The 22,756-nt window shown below is 37.4% G+C and overlaps 1 protein-coding gene across 11 annotated transcripts in view; it reads right to left on the minus strand.

The window, feature by feature from the left end:
- Positions 1-22,756, minus strand: part of LOC126354916 (mucin-17-like) — a 518,430-nt gene that overhangs the window by 136,662 nt on the left and 359,012 nt on the right. For all 11 annotated transcript variants that reach the window (XM_050004997.1, XM_050004993.1, XM_050004988.1 and 8 more), the window contains exons 17-18: positions 15,510-15,587; positions 13,690-13,764 (exon numbers count right to left, since the gene is read on the minus strand). In XM_050004997.1, the coding sequence (XP_049860954.1) occupies positions 13,690-13,764; positions 15,510-15,587 (153 nt within the window). The remainder of the gene's footprint in view (positions 1-13,689; positions 13,765-15,509; positions 15,588-22,756) is intronic.

Consider the following 22,756-nt stretch of genomic DNA (forward strand, 5'->3'; position numbering starts at 1 on the left):
ATCCAGGCATTCTCTTGGCCATCTTCTTCACATAACACGGTGCTTTTGGGTTTGTACCGTTATTCGTAAAGCACATCTATAGACTTCATTGGCTGGGTGGAACTGGTTGAGCACTGCCTGAGTCAACAGTCCTGCCAGATAACTCCAAAAAGGTAGCATGCAGTTCTACTGCAATTCATTGTGGGGTGCTCACAAGCCATAATTCGTGTGTAGCAGTCACCAGCTGTTATTGTTAACCACAAGCCACCACTATAAGACGCATCTTAAATGTGACATGTATCGCATTAGTGGTTGCCATGTTGTATGGAAATTTGGTGATCGACTTTTCCTAACGAATGTTCTTGCCAGCAAGTGACAATGTGAGCATAACCCAAGTTTGAAAAGATCCTTTGAGGAACACTGTACACAAACTGCATTGCTCCATTCACAACTGGAGACATACACAACTGCACTGAGAATACAGGTTTAGCTTTACCTCCATTACATAGGTCACTGTACATAGGGATTTATTGCGCTCAAAAACTATTGAAAAAGAGGTCATAAGGATGGTGCAAAATGTTTTTTGAACTACTATTTTTGCTATGAGAAAAGGAGTTTCACATGTAAATGTACCCCTTCACTAAAAAATAAAAATAAGAAGAGAGAATGATGGGCTTTAAACATATTAGGAAAAGTAGAATGGGGAACCAAGGTAACTAAATGAATTACACAGGCCTGCTAAGAATGAGAAAGAGTAAAATTATTAGTATTCAAGATGTTTTTATGAGGACAATATAAAACAAAATTGACAATATAAAACAAAATTCTAAAACCACATGAATTGGTTATTTGCTATAGTAGAATTACTTGGGAACAATCAACTAATATCAAAAGGCTAAAAATGAATAAAAAGAGAGAAAGACAGTAAAGGCATGTATATTGCCCAACAAAGAAAGTCACAAAGTCTGCGACTAATGAGCATTTCTTACATCTAAATTTTTAAATTATTAATTCCTCTACAACAACTGTCTCACACTAGAAAACTTCCATTTACTACACAATTGCAAGACTTTTTAAAGTATTAATCATACCATAAATTGCAAAAAAACTTTGTAACTAAACAATCCATTTTACACAGTCAAAAATTTATAATAAGCTGAAAGGTAGGAGTGTATTGGTTCATTGACAATACTTATAGTGGAGAAGTGGTACTATCCCGTTAAAGAGTCCATGGAGGAAAAATTTACTATTTTAGCTATGAAAGTATGTGTTTATCTGTAGAGTGTCAAAACTATAAGCAGTACTTCATATTGTGACAATTTTACTCCTTTTTTTTTAAAATAAAAGATAAATAATGGTCACTCATTAAAACTCCTGACAGATCTATTGTATGATAGACCATATGACATAAAACCTGGACATTATGAAACAAATAATTCATATTTCTCATCAAAAAACAGCCTATTTTCTTTCAAAAATGTACATTAAAACATTGAGTTCTGTACTAGAGGCACTGACTGAAAGGAACACGTACAATGCTGAAAACAGAGAAATGGAAGTTTCAAAAGAAGAGTAAAGAGGTAGAATGCATTCCTTTATATTGGGAGGGGTTTAGGGAACAGAAATTCATCAAAGAATGGTGCAAGATGGAGAGCAATGAAAATCTGTTGCAGTTATGATGCTGAATCCAACCTCTGGGGGCAATCGTTGCCATTGTAACTTGCCATGCTTCAACAATGAGGGCATTCACCTGCTGGAGAATACTATCAGTAACGCAGTGTGACATTCTAGATTGTAGATCATCAGCCAATGATGTCTGTCCTTCCTTGACTCACTTGTGCCAAGCCCTGACTCTTGCAATTGACATGCAGTGCTCTTTGTATGCGTGTTCCATTCTTTGACGAATTTCCATTTTCCACGCTCCTTCTGCTGAGAGGAAATGCACTACATCCCTTTTCTCTTCTTCTGAAGCTCCCTTTGCTCTGTTTTCACCACAACTGTGTGCAGTGGACAGTTGCATGTGCACGTGCTCATTCATGTCATCATGTGGGTATGCACTCATTACTTCTAGTGGCAAGGTTGGGACCTCAGCACTCTTCTTCCACAGTTGTTTTCATTTCACTGCCCGTGGTTCCATTCTTTTTAAACAACTCTAATATGTGCAAGCAAGTTAGTCAATAAAAGGTTCAGTGATATGTTTCTAAATTGGAGTCTCTTGTTCACTGACACACTTAAATGGAAAGCTGGCACTTAGTCATGACCCCTGCAGTTACACTATTATGGTGTTGAGACCCCATTAGTGCGCAAAATAATAAAGTGTAATAAATCCTGAGGCACACCACACTGGCAGCTGTCTGAAATTGCAGGATCCAAATGTTCAGATAATTTGCAGTCTGTTTGGTTAATGAGACTGTGGTTCATTAACTTCTCTTTTTTAATTGTTGGAATACTGACCTCCAATGTACAAGGTGCAGTAGTTCATCTTTTCCTTGAACATAAAATGTATCTTAACTTGTACAGCTTCTGATACAATTTAATTTTGTGCATCCTTTAACTTTTTCAAATAATTTCAGTTCATTCAATTTGAGTATGCTTCTTCCCTTGAATTTTCTTATTCATTAATTCGATACAGAATATCTGTGGATCATTTTTTGATCATAATTCAGGATATATTTAAAATGCAGTCCACATGTTTTTCAAATAAATGTTAGACGTTTAACTTTAACACCCAGGTTCACTTCAATCATTTTGAGAAATGTAATGATTTGTGATAAGTAACAGTAAATTTCAAATCATTGTTGTTGTCATCAGCCATTTAACATCCACTGCTGAAATTCGTGCCTTCTCTAGACTTTTTCATGAATCACAATCTTCAGTGGTATGTACCCATGTTGCATCTGCATTTTTTTAATACAGGCTATTCACTTTCCATTAGATCACTCTCTCAGTGTTTTTTTGTCTTTTTGAGTCCAGTAAACAGCTCCTTAGTTCCTTAAGTCCATGTTCCTCCCTTTCACATGACTAAATGATCCACTTGCTTCCATTCCATTTTCATTAGCACCATAATTACATCTTCCACTCCAGTTTGTTGCTTGGGCTACTCCTAGTTTCTACCAGTAATTTCCAATGTCCATTCCATTTCTCCATCGTTCACCTTGAACAGCTTATAAAATAAAATTATATGACGCTGATACTCACTGGTAATAGACCTTGTAGGAAAAGATAGACTGTTACTCACCGTAAAGATGAGACATTAAGTTGCAGACAGGCCCTAGCTGCCAGAGTTGGCAGTCATGTGTGCATGATATGCAGTTGCTTATGTGAATGAATGATGTGTGTTTCTCTCTTTCTGATGAAGGCTGTGGTTGAAAGCTTTGTGTAAGTATCTTTTACTTGTCAAAAAATGGAAAATCCAGGATGGAACATAACAATACTACGAAAAGGAAAGTTTCCACTCACCATATAGTGGAGATGCTGAGTCACATATAGGCACAACAAAAAGATTGTCACAACACACACACACACACACACACACACACACACACACACACACACACACACACACACACATACACACACACTCGAGCAAATGCAATCACACACAGACTGCAGTCTTAGGCTACAGTTGCAGTGTGGCTATAGTTGCCTGAGACTGCAGTCCTGTGTGTGAGCTGTGTTTGCACATGTGTGTGTGTGTGTGTGTGTGTGTGTGTGTGGTGTGTGTGTGTGTATGCGTGCATATGTGTGTGTGTATGCGTGCATATGTGTGTGTGTGTGTGTGTGTGTGTGTGTGTGTGTGTGTGTGTGTGTGTGTGTATCTGCTTGTCATCTATTTTTGACAAAGCCTTTACGAGCGAAAAGCTTTATTTGTGAGAGTATTTTTGTTGCGCCAATCTCGACTCAGCATCCCCGCTACATTGTGAGGGGCAACTTTCATTTTCATAATTTTGTTTTTTACTTGTGCCTGTCTGAAACTTAATGTGTCATCACTATGGTAAGTAGCAACCTATCTTTCCTCACACTGTTGATATTCCTACCTGGAGTTTCTATTGTTTGATAATATATTTTCAGTCTTAGACACATAGGAAGCTTAGTTTTAAAAACTGTGGTATTCTTAATGTACCAAAAGCACTGCAGGACATTTATACTCTTCTATTTATTTATTTTTCTTGTCTGTCCAGTAGTTGCTTCAACTGCCCTAGAAACAAAAATTCATCAACTGGTTCTATGATTTTGGCCAAAATTTGTACTATTTTTTCTTGATTTGATGACCACACATTATTTTAGACTCAGAATAATAAATTTTCAAGTCTGTTATAATGCTTGCTCTATTCGGTTCTCCCATTCAGTGATGTCGTTCACCTGCACCGCATTCAAAAACTTCAGTGACATCAACATAAGAATTAACTGAGATTTCCACATTAACACAAATTCATTCTTCTTTTTACCATTTTAAGGATTTGAAAATTGTATCTAGAGTTGCTGAGAATGGTTTTGGCAATGGAGAAACTCCCTGCCATACCACCTCTTTCAATTCAAAGCTCCACATAATCCTGATGGAGTCTAAGGGAAGCTGTAACAATGACGCAGATATTTTTTTTTTTTTATTTTTTTTTTTTTATTTTTTTTTTTTGTAAAGGAACTTCAAGTAATGCCATGTTTCTCAAAGTTTGCTAGTACAGACATTTTTTTAACTGAGTCAGAAATGTCTTAAAATCTATAAAACTGGTAATTTGTACATACATTACAAATAGAACTTGAAAATTAACATAAAAGATAAGCAACAGGTTGTAATACATGTCTTACCACATAAGCCATGTACACACTTGTTACTGGTAATGTCCAGGGTGCAAATAATTCACAATCTCAATAAATATTGTACATTATGTATTTGTCATCAGATTGTTCCTATGCTGATAGACTGTTGAAATAGGCAAAAAAGTAACTGCTTGATTTGTACAAGGCATTAGCATACAATACTATTTACGCACAGTTAAGTACAAGTTGGCTACACTACTGCATTTACTATAGCCTCTATTTCTATGTGTTCTGGCTTATTCATGCACTACAAATGCCATATTTGACATGTTGTGTTTAAACTATTTTTTTAACAGAAGCAGCATTTACAAAGGTTATACAAATTAGTATTACAAAGATATACAGGTCACAACTGATATACAATATGGGGATATGTCTTTGTGGCATTTGTCCAATGTGAAATTTACATTCAGAGTATACTTCATAGAAGTTATCACACAAGTGAAGTGATTATGTAAAGAGTACAAAGCTTATGGGTCAATCAAAAATGGAATGATGTTTAAATAGTAAAAAAAAATGGAAATGACCATACAGCATTGTGGGCCAGGAGTCCCCATTCGGGGATGTTCAGCCGCTAAGGGCAAGTACTTATTGCATTCAACGCCACATTGGGCAACTTGCACATTGGAGATGGGGATGAAGTGATAATGAGAACAATGCAACACCCAGTCCCTGCCCCAGCCGGTAATCAAACCCAGGCCCCTTGGCTTGACATTCCGCTGCACTGACCACTCAGCTAATGGGGGCGGATTAAATAGTAAGAATTAAACAGTGATAAGATGAGTACAAAATGAATGTTTTTACACAATAAAGATTTATGAACTTTAAAATGGCTACAATGGTAAACTATCTGTCTGTGGATAAGAAATAAAGAGTGGAAGATTAGGTTGGGAAAGTATAAAGAATCACTTCCATCTCTGTCACAGTACTTCCAGTGTTAACACAGAGAACTCATCCTTGAGATGCATCAACACTGAAGCATTTAACTAGCAATATCTGTTTATCCCATAGTGTTATAGTCATGCATGACATGCAAGAGAACTTTGATGAAGTTTAGAAAGTAGGAGATGAGGTACTGGCAGAAGTAAAGCTGTGATTGAAGGTTGTGAGCTGTGCTTGGATAGCTCAATTGGGAGAGCACTTGCCCACAAGAGGCAAAGGTCCCAGGTTTCATTCCCAGTCCAGCATACAATTTTAATCTTCCAGGAAATTTTAAATGAGCACACACTCAACTGCAGAGTAAAAATTCATTGTGGAAATTTAGCTAGGTGTCAGATGATTTTCTCCATTAATATAATGGTTGATCATGAAGTTTGTTCATACCAAGTTTAGCAGAATATGATACTAGAATATATTTTTTGATTATGAATAACTTTCATATTTTGGTTTATTTGATCTACACTGAGTAAACCTGCAATTAATGGTACTGCTGCAACCGGCTTATTACACAAATTCATAGATTAAAACTAGATGATAAATCAGCTGCCTAGTGATACTGAAGAAAAAAGTTATTGTTTTAGCCATTTGTAAATTCATACATATGGTAATAGTTTTTAATCTTGCTTGTTATTGCAGATATACAGAAGGAAATACAAAAATCATTTTACAAAATAATTAACAAATGTTACTCACACTGGATCATAAGCTGCATCTACACTTTGGGAAAAAATGTCTTGAAGCAAAAATGTTACTCACTTTGGATGATAAGCTGCCAGTTGGCTTTGAAATACTGTGTTTAATCAGCATGCTCACATGCATCTGAACCTCAAACACCCATGCAATAATTTATAAAGCAGGCGAGAAAAAAGTGGTACTTTCAGGTTCCCATAATAAATCTTCACCTTATTTGAATTAACGAAAACAAATTAACTCACAAAAATGTTTACGTATCACCATACTAGTATTTAACTCTCATTCATAGACTAATGAAACATTTTCATTTATCTGCTGCATTCCACAGACAAAAACATATTTATTTATGTGGTTTTAAAATGCATATGTAACACCTATTCCTTATTCACTAGTCAAGGGTTAATTTTTGGAGGAGTACTACATTTTGGATCTGTGGGACAATATTTTTCAAAAAAGGACATAATGTGCATAACCTGGTAATGTTACAGAATTTCTTTCTCCAGAATTATACCATCCTACAATTTCTCCTCAAATATTATTGTCTGAACAAGATGGCATGATTCCCAGAGGAGTGTGCTATATTCGCAGCAGACGGATATCGGAGCACACATGGTGAATTCAGAATAAGAGGGAGCTGCCAGGTGGGAGAGTAACCCAACCCTCCAGTACGGAGAACAAAATTTGATGGATGGACTATGGACAAGACAATAGACCAGGACACAGACAAACAATATTATGACAATGAGGTGTTACACAAAGCAGTTGCCTAAATGATGGTACCAAAACCAAAAACAGCAGAGAGACAAATCCAAGACGCCACCAGAGAGAATAACTGGGTGACACACAACGTAATTATCCAACAGTTCTTATACAACAAATATCAATCCATAAGTATCAAGTGTGAGCACTTAACTGACTGGCTGTGCAATGTACAGCTGCCTAAATACTGGCAGTGTGGAACGGTACTGGCTTGCACACTAAAGTGGAAAGAGAGTGACAGGCTCACCATGAAAGTGCAGCGCAGCCACAGTGTTTTCTATCAGCTATTGAGGTCCGTCTCCTCCAGTGGACATTCAACCTCTGTGGTACCCAATACCAGATCCCTCCCCACCACCCCCACCCCCACCCCCCTCAAAATAGGCATAAACAGATGGGAGCACCCCAGATGGTGCCATACAGGTGGAAAGAAGGTATGGGTGATGACCCAAACTCATCAACAGCAGGATAGCAAAGACATGGTGATCGGTGTGCCCATCATGATGTCACTAGAAGTGAGGGCACCCATGGGTTCCTTTGATTCCTGCTTAAGCAGAAGGTAGTCCTGGAGCCCAGGGGAGTCGCTGGCTCTGGGGCCTCATTATCAACAGAAGGTAGAGAGAGAGGGGGAGGTGGCAATGATGAGTATTCCGTATCAGCTCATGGCCAGAGTTGGTTGTGGTGGTGGCACACAAGCCCCTTCCATGTTTGGACAGATGTAACCCAACACCCATGGTTCTCTACTGCTGTTGCTGGTGTCCAAGCCACAGGACTTCCATAGGAGTGGACCCACATAGCCATGCCTAAAGCCCAGGCAGCTGACAGCACGATGCAGGAGATGGTGATGTCAAAAGATGAAGCAGTGTCTGTGGTTGCTGCCTATAGACCAGCTACACAGGGCTATGGCCATCAATTGGCATGGTGTGACAGGTGCTCAAAAACAGAGTGAGGGCACAGGTGGTGACAGAAGATTCAATAACCATCTTCATTCGTTGTAAGATGTTCTGCTTGACCATTTGAGGAAGAATGGAATGGAGGGCTGACAATATGCTTTATGCCATTTGCCACACAGAACTCTTTGACAACAGACACCACGAATGGGGCCATTATCTGAAAACTAAGTGTGAGGTAATCTTTCGATGGATAAAACCTGAGCCAAGGCAGAGAGAGTGGCATTGGTCATGGTGGTGCCATGCATAACACATATGGTTAATTTGGAGTAGGCATCCAAAATGAGCAACCACATCGACCCCAAAAAAAGGCCCACAAAATTGAGGTGGATGCGGTCCCAGGGACAGTGCGTATAGGGCAGGGCAGAAATGACAATGGATGTGCTGTTTGGTTCTGGACACATACCATGTAAACACAGACCATTCTCTTGATGTCACTAATGGTATCCAGCCAATACATGTGTCAGTGAATCAAACCCCTAATGCAGGACATCCCCCAGTATCTCTGGTAGAGCAAGCACAGGACTCGCTGCAATCCAGCGGGAATCACCACCTGACAAATTTCAGTCCCAGTATCCAAGAGAAGAACATTGACAACTGAGAATCTGTGAGAAAGTAGTTTCCAGGGTTTGAGCTCCGTCGCCAGCTGATGGGTGAGGTAGGTCAGCCAGTCACAGGTCACATATCAGAGGACCTGTCACAGTGTGGGGTTGCAGTGTGTGATGGCAGCGAAACATGTGGCCATAATGAGGAAACTATTCAATGTATGTCACCGTGCAGTATCAGTGTGGAAGCAGAGGACCTCCTGTTTTCAAAATAAGGGTCCAGTCTGGCAGGTAGACGTGAAAAGGTTTCAGCATTAGAATGTTGCACCATGGGCTTAAACAAAAGGGTATAATTGTAAGTGCTAAGGAGCAATGCACTATAAGTGATGAACCATTCACACTGGGATGTTTGACTGTCCCAAATAAGGTAACCAATGGCTTGTGATCTGTAATGAGAGAGCTTTGCACCAAAATGGTAGACATGAAATTTTTTAATGGCAAACACTAGCACCTATGCCTCCTGTTCGATCTGTGAATAGTTGTGTTGAGCAGGGGTCAATGTCTTAGAAGAATAAGCAACTGGCTGTTGAGAGCCACCCTCATTCCTGTGCACCAGAATCGCCCCAATGCCACAGGTAAATGCATTGGCCTCCACAAGCAACAGACATCTGGGAGAGGAAGGTGTGAGACAAGGAGCAGGTTTCAGCAGGTTTTTAATTGCTTAAAAGGCCTGGTCACAGGCAGGGGTCCAGTCATAGGGCACTGCTTTCTTATGCAAATGACTGAGGGGTTGGGAAAAGTGGGCTACTTGGAGTAATAGTTGACTTTCCCCAAAAATACCTGGAATTCAGTTAAATTCTTTGGGCAGAGAAGAGAACAAATTCTGGCAACATTCTGATCAGTAGGCGTGATTCCCTCTTTAGTGAGCCAATTCCCCAAATAGTGTACTTCTGTTTGAAAAAAACTGACACTTCTCCTATGACAATGCAGACCTGCATCCTGCAGGCTGGTAAAGAGGGTGCAGGGATTTTGCATATGCTTCTGATGGGAGGGTTCCATAACAATGAGATCATCCAGATAATTCACACCAGCTTGAATGTGCTGCATCAGAAAATTGCTGGAGCTATGGTAATGTCAAATGGGAGTCACTTGTACTTATACGAGGGTTGAAACTTAAATAGTGGCAACTATTTATTCACAACCGATACAAAAGAGTTACATGTTTGCACCTGTTACTGTCCTTCAAAGTAGTCACATGTGTTGTGTAGAACCCATTGCCAGCAATGTGGAAGGTGTAGTATACTGTTAGCAGAGTCTGTTCTGTTGATGATGCAAATGGAGTGGTCTACTGCCTGTCAAATCTCTGGAACAGTTCTGAAGTGAATGCCATGAAGTGGTTCCTTCATCTTCAGAATCACATTAAAGTCACAAGGTCTTAAGTTGTATTACTGTTTGTTTTTGGAACATCGTCTGCTACCAGCTTTGCAAAAGAAGCGGTGTCACTTTCTGTGCAACCCAGCCATCATTTTGCATGGCAATGGGCGGGCACATACAGTGCAAGCTGTGGCTGCTCTGTTCAGTCGATGGGACTGGGAAGTACTGTACCATCCACCATACTCCCCGGACTTAAGTCCTTGTGACTTTGATTTGATTCCGAAGATGAAGGAACCATTTCGTGGCATTCACTTCAGAACTGTTCCAGAGATTCAGCATGCAGTAGACAGCTTCATTCGCACCATCAACAGAACAGGCTCTGCTAACAGTATACTACACCTTCCACATCACTGGCAATGGGTTCTACAAAATGCTGGTGACTACACTGAAGGACAGTAACAGGTGCAAACATGTAACTCTTTTATATTGTTTGTGAATAAATAGTTGCCACTATTTAAGTTCCAACCTTCGTATAATCCACAGTGAGAGTGTCGACGACAACAATTTTTTGAGATTCCTCATCCAAAGGCAACTGAAGATAATCATCAGCAAGGTCAATCTTATAGTAGTATTCCACATCAGCAAGTTTGTTAAGAAGGTCTTCTGTCCGCAATATAGAATAAGTTCCATCTAGCGATTGAGCATTGATGGTAACTTGAAATCCCCACATAATCAAAGAGAATCGTTGGGCTTCTTGAGTATGACAAGGAGGATGGCCCATGAGCTAATTTCATAGCTTTAATAAATCCAGCAGCCTGGAGATGATCCAGTTCCTGCTTCACTGCAAGATGTAAAGCCACTGGAATGAGACCAGCATGGTAAAAATGAGGTGTGGCATCTGGCTGAAGGGTCGTATGTGCCTCAAAATTCATGGCACACCCCAAAATCCAGCTCAAATAGCAATGCAGATGGCAAGCAAAGATCACCCAGTTCCTGGAAAGTGACTGCAGTGGATACAACTTTTACTTTGTCAGAGACAGAAAAACTGAACCGTGTAAAGGCTTCATGGGCAAAAAGTGTTAGTAGCTTGTGGGTGTTTGACAACAGATAGCATAATGGACTATGTACAGTGTTTGTAGACTGCTGTGACTATGACAGGGGATGAACTATGCCCATACATCGCCAAACGCTGTGAGTGAAGAGACAACTCAGGCAAGCCCAGTTGTGGATATGATGCCAGATTCATCAGAGAAATGATGGCTCCACTATCAACCTGAAAATAGACATCCTTGTTGCTTGGCAGAACTTGATAATAATATTAAATTGAAAATATTAGGAAGTGTTTAATTGTACTAATCAGAGATTATTCACTTCATAATAAAGTACAGTAATCATGACACTACTGAAGAATATCTTTATTCATTTATCATTAGAGAGTGAACTGAAAAGCAATGAACAACAAATTTTTCCACCACATTACTGTGGTTAGGAAGCAGTAAAATTGACATTGAAATGTATATGTGAGTGAGATGCATTTTCTTTGCCTTGGGCCATGTCAACTTTGCTGATGAATTATATTACAGGCAGTCAGCAAGTGCAAAAACAATGCTGAATGTTTTAGGCAATGAACAAGGGATTGTGCCTGGCCACAGGAATATCAGTGAACCACAATATAAAGACATTACATACTTCATGTTTTACTGTGCTTCATAGTCAACTGAACTTTGCAAAAGTCAGAACTCACAATGGACAAAGAATGGGACAAATTACTACAAGAGCAAGTGGATGCTGATAAGCCTCAACCACTTCAGAGCATAATATGGCACAAGGTTATGATAATGGGAAGGGTGATGAATCCTGGGTATCCCACTGCTTCCCTGTATCAATTCAGACATCCAGTGTCCCTTACCTCAGTTACCAATGAAATACAAAGTGTCACCATCCACAAAGGAGATCATCACTATCATATTCTAAGGCATCCAAGGCATACTGTTGCTGAATTCCATCTAATCTGGATAACTGACAATACAAATGTACACTGACACTCCCAGTCGCAGTCTCGAAGGCTGCAAGTGTCCTACTACTCCACAATAATTTGTGGTCCAAAGTTGTGGCTTCTGTTTACAGAAAACTGCAATTTTTTCCTAAACTCCTGCACCCACAATACAATCCTGTCCTTACAGAGTCGGCTTTTTTCCCTCTTTTTGGTCCCACTAACGAATGTACTGGGTATATGATGATTAATTAGGTCTAAATGCAAGGTCACATCACTTGTGTGAAGTTTACCAAATGCACACCCACCATTCTTGTCTAGAAGTCCCTCTAAATTGCTTACTGCAAATGCCAAGTTTAAAGTGACACCAGTATTCTCTCCCACCTGTGGTCAAACTAAGGATGTCCTTCATACCTATGAGGGGTAGTCATAAGGTCTTAATTATCACATGGAATCTCTATGAAATCTGGTATTATTATTAGTTCTTCTCTTCACATTCATCCTTTAATGCAACAATTCTTTTTTTTTTTTCAAAAAAATAAAAATCTCCATCTGCTCCATCTGAACAAGCCATGAAGACCCAATGGTACCAACCAGACACCGTGTCATCCTGAGCCCTTAGGAATCACTGGATAGTAGTCAGCAGTGTGGCTATTTGGGAAATGCTCTACCTCAAAAATTCTGTAAACATCTGCCACATAATGTCTCCTTCAGCCAAGGAAGGTGGCAGAAGTCACTGGGTGCCTGCTCAGCAGGAGACTATAAGACAAAATTTGATTAGAAGCAATATGTGTGAGTATGTCCCACGTAAAAAAAATAACACCCCCTTGGACAGCTTTTCATGAAACTCCATCTTCACCTCATCAGGAGATGTCCAGTGTGCCCTGTTTGAAATTAATCCATCACTGATTTTCACTTTATCCACTATCTCCTTGATTGTGATACACCAATCTTCTTGCACCAGAGGTCTCACTTCTCTTGTGATTCCTAGTTCTTGTTTGACTTCAAATGCAGAAAATACATGATTGCACAATACCCTGCTTTACCAATGGGCACTGCCATTTTGTTTTCCCTCCTCTATAGTACTTTTGCATGAGTATATTTCAATGTGTACCAGGACTGCAGACATGTACCAGTGTGCAAACAAAAACATGGCTTTACTTTTTGAGGTGAAGATTAAGGCTTTACATACACCCCTGGTAATGAGCCTGTTAACAGGGTGTTAAACCACAGTGTACAGATGGCTGTATGTGAAGTTGCTAAAGTTTAATGCAGGGAAAAGTTTGAAGCCCATTCTCTTTTAGGTCAAATTTAGGGTTGAGAGACATGACACACAAGCTGGAATACATCTAAAGAAATGTAGTATCAATTTATATGCATTTCTCTTATCCACTTCCAATATATATGAATCTTACTGAAGCTGTTGAGAAAATAGTTTAGAAACATAAGCTCAACATAATCTATTTGGGCTATGTACAAGTAGTAAGCATTTCATTCCATGCCGCACAAAACCTCAAATCCTGCTCTAGCCTCTAACTACACCTCAATTGTAGATAACTACCATGCTTCCATTACACATAAGACATGCAGAACAAATATCCAATTCAAGTAATGTGAAAATAAGCATATTATGTGTTCATACCTGAACATTATAGACAGAATTTGATACCTCAGATGGAAGAGCAAATGTCGCTTGAGGCTGTATACGTTGAGTAACCTGAAAAATAATTTTTATAATTCTTTCATTCAATCTTCTTTATTAACAGAGTTGTAGGAATCTTTTCCCCTGTAAGTGATTTTGATGTGTTTGGAACAAAAAAAAACATTAAAACCTTTAAATCTAAATGTGTTTAAATAGTGTGTTCCAATACAACTCAAGTATCTCTTGTGTGCTTTTACTTTGAATAATATCCTAGGTTAAGTCTGAGCATATAGATTTTTGATTGAAAATATAATAGTCCTGCATGGTTACACTACTCTGCATTCCTATAAGAGCCTATGTATATAAGTCCCTTTTTTTAACTCTTTTAATGATCTACAAGAGCTAAGTAAGAAACTCATTACTTATGTGTTTTATTTTGTTACTCTGATAAGTCTAATGTTATGAACACAAAGACTATTAATTTAGCAGTATGTAGCATTCTCTTCAACTGCCATGAAAATAGCAACCCGCTGCAGTGTGGACTTCACAACCTACAATTTCACTGCCCCTAATGTGTTGTTAACCTGTTCATGCCAGAAATTCTCTTCTGGTTCCTTACATGTTAACTCATTTGTGCCAGATGTTTCCTGCATGCTCCTCACTTGTTATGCTAATCAAGGGAGTAACTTTCATTTAGTGTTTGTTGCCACAGTTGTGTAATATTACTCACCTGCCATACATTCTCATAGTGGCTGAGAATATTATCATTCCAGGCTAACGTACCAAATACACTGACAGAAAGCAGCACATAGATGAACACACTTTTCACAAAAAGTTACTTATGTCAGCTCATGGCTTGGTTTTTCTGTGCTGTGTCACAGGAAAAAAGTAAGTGAAATATGAGATTCAAAATAATATATAGAAATTAAAAGACGCTCATAATGCACAAAGAGAGTGACATTGCCATTTCTTCCAAATCTGAAGTAGACAAAATGTCATGGGGACTGAAACTAAAGCAACCAGATATCCTCATCCAACGTTACTGAGTTAATTCTGTTTTCATAACTTCAGTTCATCCCCCTGCTCTGTGTCTGAAAAATTCAGACAGTGACAGTCTAAAGGAGAAGACTATTCACTCATGCCCCTCAAATACAGAGATTGTTATTTTATAAGGACGCGCAAACGATAAACTATTTTTGTCATTTTTGGATGAGACTTTCAAGAGTGAAATGTCCATTTTAACCACATAAAATATTTTCTTCATTTTCTATTTTCAGTAAATAAATTGCTTTTAGAAATGTTTTGTTATATTTTCTTCATTTTCTATTTTCAGTAAATAAATTCCTTTTAGAAATGTTTTGTTCAGTAATGTAATCCCAGAAATATAAAAAAGATTCAGAGAAAAACCATGAGAAATATTGATGACCTCTAAAACAGAGAACATAAGTGGGCATGCAGAACAATTGGGCCTCCGGGGTACGCTGTTTCTTGACCTGAGTTTTAGGCTAGCAAGTGCTCTCTCTCTCTCTCTCTCTCTCTCTCTCTCTCTCTCTTCTCTCTCTCTCTCTCTCTCTCTTTCTCTCTCTCTCTCTCCTCTCTCAGAGTTACAAAGGTTGAATATTCATACTAACTGTTATAAAAACTGTTATAAAATAATAATCACCTTAATGTCAATATGATATTGTTATAGCCAAGAAAGGTATCTATCAGTTTTATGATCCTTGATTCATGTTTTGTGCAATTCCTGTGATGTACACATGTGTAACTAAAATAGTATTTTCAGCTATGAGTATGCTAATTTAATAATAGTATCCACTTACAGTAGGAATCACTGATCTGTCAGAAGCACTCACTACTATTGACTCAGACCCTGTGATGAACTTTTTGGAATCACTGATCTGAAAAAGATTTTTAAAAGTTCACAGCATTATTCCACAATGCCAATTTGGAAACAAAACAATGTGTAAGTCAACATACTATCTGTTAGTCAATTTGTCAGGAATACCATGCACTAAACAGACACAATGTAAATATTAACAAAATATTGCCTGCCATCAGCAGCTCTCTGGGTAATATCAAATCACTTGGGCCAAATAAAAAAATAAATAAAACTTCTTAATGAAATGAAAGGCACATGTGCTTGAACAAATGTAAATTTCATTATTGATTTCTTACCATTTAATCATCATAGATAAGACCTTAGTAATTACAGTTCTCAGTAAAACATAAATCATTTTTTATGAAACATCGATTACCAAGAAGAAATCTTACTGCTTACTCAAACAACCCATAAATGATAATTGTAATCACAATGACCAAATCACATAATGATCTTAAATGTTCTCCAACATTATGATGCTATTTATATATTATCTCTACCTTTCTTAAAAAGTATCAGCATCTTTTGCACGATACATCCAACACTCAGTTAACTCTTGCCTCTGTGTCAAAACATTCCCTACCACTGCCACTACTTTAATTGCAATGCATATTCTCTAGTGTTGCTGTTACATGGATTATTGTAATCAGTAGTAGCAGTAGTAGTATTAGTATTAGCTGTAACTTGTTCATATTGGTTCAATTCATTCACTCATTTTGCCTTCATTCTTCTATTCCTCTTATTCTATTAAAATTGTCATTTGTACTGTACACTGTATGAGATCATTTAATCAAAAATTCTTGAAAGAGAGGTCTAAATTTTTTCAATTCACATTTTATTGAATGAGTTTACACAGGTTACAAACTAGTTGCAATGTCCTAAATATCTTTACATTTTCATTATGTCATATCACATTTAAATAATTTTGTAATAGTCTCTTCATACCCCAAGTCCATTTTTAACAGTTACAAAATCAGTTGTATTTTTTATTGAATTTTCACTTTTATTTTATACTGTAATTGTGTACAAATAACTTCATGAATGGTTAAAGTATTTCAAACCTATCAATAGCCAAATTCTGTCACTTACTGCACCAAGCTGATCATCTGTAAAATGAATTCTGCATTCTGCAATAAAGTGCATGCTGATATGATACTTCTTGTCCAATTAAAAACATGTACCAGACTGAGGCTCAAACTTACACCTTTGACTTTTACAGACAAGTTCTCTACCTACTGAACTAACTAAGCATGACTTAAAACCATCCTCACAGATTTACTTTCACTAGCATCCCTTTTCAAACATCACAGAAGTTTTCCTGTAGTATGCACAGGACTAGCACTTCTGGAAGAAAGGATACTGTGGAGACATGTCTTACCCACAGCCTGGAGGATGCTTACAGAATGAATTTTACACTCTGCAGCATAGTGATCACTGATATGAAACTTCCTGGCAGACTAAAACTGTGTACTGGACCAATACTCAAAGTTGGGAACATCCACTCTCACGGATAAGTGCTCTACCAACTGAGCTACCCAAGCAAAACTCATGATCCAACCCCACGGCTTTACTTCTCCCAATACCTCATCTCTTATAAGCAGGGTATAGAAAAATAACAAATTTAGAAATTTTACACAAGGTTGGATTTAGGAAAATGCAGTACTATAATTGAATGAGAATGGCATAAAATGTGTGCCACCTGTGGCTGTCTGTTTCAAAAGCCATTTAGTACCTCAGGAATTGAAACCAAACTTTCACAGTTACTCAGTTTTAGTAATTTAGTAAACAGAAACAATTTGTGTACAATGCCTTCCATCTGAGTAATATTGTGGAAACTGAAGCACTTTCACAAGAGGAAGAACCAAAAGACTAATATATATAAAGAAGAAATGGTGAAGGAACAGCAATCAGGTTGAATATGACTGTTTTCATCACATGTAATAAAACAGCTCATTTGATTTTAGACAAACTTGATATCATAACTTCTACTCCAGTAGTTAAAATGCATTCACATGAGAACTGGCTCATCACAGACAACTGTCTCAGTGTCAGGTGAAATTTTACAGTTTTGGAGTAGGATAAAAATGACAGAAAAAGGAACAAAATTTAGCCCTTACATTTACTTGAACACATATTTGCTTCTTTAAATGGAAGCCACTTAATTAAGCTGCAAAGTCAGTAGAGAAGTATAACATAAAATGGGTAGCATTTAGTAACCTGTTAACAGAAAAATTGCAAATATTTATTACTGTTATTAAACCAGTCAGTGTATATAGATCATGGTATCAAATGCAATTAAAAATTTAAAAAAATGTGCCAACTCTATAATTCAGTTAAATGAAGTTAAGACAAAAGCAGAGGAAATAAAGAATCCAAAGGCTTCAGATGACTTAACTTGCATTTCAAAAGCAAAGTAACACCATAATTAACTTTAGAACAACAACAATAAGTATGAGGAAAGTACATATGTGTTGGAACAAAGAACGTTAGAACCCTCACTTGTGTTGGCAGGTTTCAGAATTTGGAAGGAAATGGATTCAATAAAAACAGGGATAATTCAGGAATAAATCTCATAATAAATAAGAAGGTAAGAATTCAGGTGAACTGTTATGAAGAGCAAAATGAACAGATTATCATTGTCAAGACAGATGCAAAAGTATGACACCCCACTGCAGTATATGTATACAAATTATGTAGTACATTAAGGGCAACGAAATTTTATATGTGATGGGAAACTGGATATTGATAGTGGAAAAAGGGAGAGAAGGAAAATCACTAGGAGAACATGGACTGAGGAATAGGAATGAAAGCAAGCCGACAGAGCACAGTTTAGTTATTGTTAACATTTAATTTAAAAATTATGAAAGAAGGTTGTGTATGTGGCAGAAAACTATGTTTTAAACTATAAAACATTTCTAAGGAATGTGGAGTCTGACCATGTTTCATTATTTATGAAACACAGATTACAGTTGAAGAAACTGTGAAAGGTCAGAAAACTAAGAAGCTAGGATAAGACATTGATGAGTGATAAGAATGCAATATAAGAAGAATACATAACTTTAAAATATGAAATAATTAAGGTAGCAAAAGAAAAAAATCGAGTAAAAGACAAGATCCAGCAGAAATACCTTAATAATACAACAGATACTAAATTTGTACTAAGAGGAAAATTTTCTTGAGAAAACTATAAAATCATGAAACAGAATTGGTAACTTTTATTTACCTCAAGGAGTTAAAATGTTAGTGCTGTTAACAGGCATATATGAGGAAGAGTCAAATGGAAACCTTAAAAAAACAAACATTTGATTCCCTGTGTCACTGTTCTGTAAGTTGGAAGTACAGTTACAGACATTTACAGAATGGCCAGAAGGTAGTAACATACTGCAGAAAAATTAAACACAGCCACTATACCAGTTTACAATTGCTGCTACACTTGCAATATGCAACAACAAACAACAATGTTCTGTCATACATTTCCAAGCAATGAAGGTAAGAAACCTATCAAAATACATTGGTGAATAGAAGTCCTATATGGTGAGGCATGTCTAAAACTGCAGCAGATTTATGAGTGAAGTAGTAACTTCAGAAATGACATGACTTCTGCGGCATATGCTCCCCGCCCAAGCCAACCGCACCACATAGTGACACCACAATCTGTTGCTCAAGTCATTGTGAAGGATAATGAATGAGTGATGGTGGATGAAACACCTGCAGATCTGAACATGGCTCAGAACATCATGTTATTCAAAATGTGACTAGGTTTTGCAAGGTGGGTGCTGTGGCAACACACTCCAGAATTGAAACAATGACATGTTGCTGTCTGTGAAGAACTTTTGCAGCACTCTGAAACAGAGGGTGAGGGCTTCTTTGTGAAGATAATTACAGGAGATGAAATCTTAGAATCCCCCTACAACCTGAAATCAAGAGTACAAACAATGAATAGTGCAAATCCTCATCAACAAATCAGAGTGCCCAGACATGTGCAAAGACTTTGTGCTGATTCTCTTTTGGGGTGCATGGGGTGTAATCCTGTAATACTATAAGCCTAGCAGAAACACCATCTCCAGTGTGTCATACTCTGGCCTGTTGCAAAAAAAAATCTTCAGGCTACAATCAGAGCAAATTGAAATGGACATTCTGATGGTAGATGTCATTTTGCAACATGACAATGTTGAACATTATTCTGCCTGTACAAGATCGTAACTCTTACTGACATTCACTTTAATACTCTTCCACATGCACCTTACTCAGAAGACATCACCCCAAGTGATTACCACATGTTTGGACAACTCAAAGGGGTGAATGGAGGAAACAAAATTGATCCAACGATGATGTGCACCACATAGTGCAGAGTGGTTGCATAAGCAACAAGAATTTTTCTCCATAACAAAAAAGGAAGTGCAGTCACTGTCAGGATAACTATGTCAAAAAGTGATATACTTGTGTTCCACTTCTGTTCAACTAGTCACAAGTAAAAAATTATTTAACATTTTCATTTGATTTATCCTTTATCCTTGTATGAGGGGCAGTCATATGAAAACTGAATACCTATCACAATGGAACCAGGGAATGGTCCATTCAAAAGTAATCACTACATGCATTTAAACATTTATCCTATTGGGGTAAATTCCTGTTTCACAGAACAAGGTTAACCAATGACAAATACACTATCACACTTATTCTTTCACTTCCCTGTTCGATTGAAACTGATATCCATGCATGTTTTTTTTTCAGGTTTCCAAAGATGTGAAAACCATGTAGTGAAAGATTGGGGCTGTACAGAGGACATTGCAGTGTTTCCAACCAAATCACTGAAGTATAGCCTTTGTCCAATTGGCAGTGTGGAGCCAGGTGCTATCGTCCAACAGGATGATTCGATACAAGAGCTTTCCTGGGCATTTTGGCTTTATGGAGCATCAAAGTTACTGCAAAGTGTCTTCATAGTACTGTGCAATTATTGTGACTCCATGCTCGAGGCCTCTGCAATTGAAGAAGAATATCATCATGACCTTAGCAGAACTTGTGTGAACAGCTTTGGACTTCTTTGGTGCAAGAGATGTAGGATGTTTCCAATGTTGGCTTTGCCATTTGCCCTGCTCTTGGACAGTGACTGAATCTCTCATTTCAAATCAACTTAGTAGACCACTAATCTCCCACAACCAAATGAAACATTGGTCTGCTTTCTGAATCAACTAATGTTTTTTGAAGAGTAACATTCCAGTTTTTGGTTGTTATGTTTACTTAAAAAGCAGCATTAATGTTTGTATATGGCATCCATACATGCATGAGAACATTTATTGAAAAACTGTTCAAATACAACAAAAGTTTGTTTGATGAGAGAATTTAACAATATTTCCTCCTGTGTTTCACAAAACTTTCAAATTTTTATCAGAGTAATAGAGTGTTGTAGTGGCTAGTTGTTAGTTTCTCGCATATCCCTTGCACCAGCACTGTGCAAGTCAGTTTCACGTGATTGTTCAAGCAATGTCAATACCATATCAAATGCTTCAGCATATTGGGAAATCTGAAGCCCTACCCTTTCAAATTCTTCAAAATAAAGCTCCGCGTGACCTCAACAGCCAATGCTTCACCTCCAAATGTAAGATGACTCCTAGAAATTAATAATATTAAACAATATAGAAACATTGACTTCATTAGCAATAGTTTAATCTATGAATATAAGATGACCCCCATACTTTTTAATGATGAATTAGAGAAAAAACCTCATCTTATGATTGGGTAAATATGGTAACAGCATAAAAAACTAGGATAATGTTTATTTTTATTTGTGGCAATTGGTGCTGCTAATATTTTGCCTCCTGAATGTCAATACTGACAAGTATTTCATTGATAAAGGAGAAAATATAAAAATGTAACAAATGAGGTAAATAAAGGGAATGCATCCACCTATAAAATGATATTGGCAGAAAATGTAAACTGGCAAAACAGGAATGACTAGAGGACAAACTACAAAGTTGTAGAAGAATGCATGATAATATGAAACATGGAAACCACTTAAAGCAAAGTTAAAGAAACTTTGGAGAAAAGAGAAGTAGCTTTATGAACATGAAGAACACACAAGGTAAGCCAGTACTAAGCAACGAAGAGATTTCTGAAAGATGGAAGGAATTTAAATACAGGCTATACAAAAGAAAGAAACTTGGTGACAAAGTTATGGAAAGGGAAGAGTAAGTGAAGGAAAATAACACTGGTGATGTTGTACTGAGAGAAGAACTTGACAGAGCACTAAGAGACTTAAGTCAAAATAAGGTACCTGGAGAACATGACATTCCTTCGGAATTATTACAGTACTTGGGAGAACCATCCATGACAAAACTGTTCCAACTGATATGCACAATATATGACAGATGAAATACTCTCACACTTCAGTAACAATGTAATAATACTGTGCATATTATAGAGCCACTTGTTTAGTGAGCCATGGCTTCAAAACACTAAGATGAATTATCTACAGAAAGTTGGAACAACTGGTAGAAGCCAAACTGAGGGAGGATCAGTTTGGGATAAATGTAGACAGTACTGATCTGGAGTCTTACCTTAAAAGATAGAAAGAAGAAAGACAAGTCCACATTTACAGCATTTGTAAATACAGGGAGTGAAAGCTTATCTACATTGCTGAAATCAGAATGCATGAGTTAAAGGCCATGAAAGGAAAGCAGTAACTGAGAAAAGTCTCAGATAAGATTGTAGTCAGTCCTCTACATTATTCAGTCTCTATAGAGCAGTGAAGGAAACAAAGGAGAAATTTGGAAAAAATAAAAACTTTCAAGACCTTCTAATGACATTGTAAATCTATCAGAGACAGTAAAGGACTTGAAAGGTCAACTGAACAGAACCCAAGAAATTATAAGATAAACATTAATAAAGTAAAGCAATAGTAGTCAAATAGGAAGTAATATACTGTAAGCAGTAGATGATTTTTTACTATTTGGGAGTAAAATAAAAGAAAATGACAGAAATAAAGAGGACATCTAATGCATACTGGCAATGGCAGGAAAAATATTTATGAAAATTAATAACTTGTTAAGATCAAATTTAAACTGAAGGTTTAGGAAGCCTTTTCTAAAGCTATTTGTCTGAAGTGTGACATAATAAGGAAGTGAAATGCAGACAATAATTCATACAGACAAGATGTTAGAGATTCTTTTGAAATGTGTTGTCATGGAA

Source organism: Schistocerca gregaria, chromosome 3 (assembly GCF_023897955.1).
Source record: "Schistocerca gregaria isolate iqSchGreg1 chromosome 3, iqSchGreg1.2, whole genome shotgun sequence".
NCBI lineage: Eukaryota > Metazoa > Arthropoda > Insecta > Orthoptera > Acrididae > Schistocerca > Schistocerca gregaria.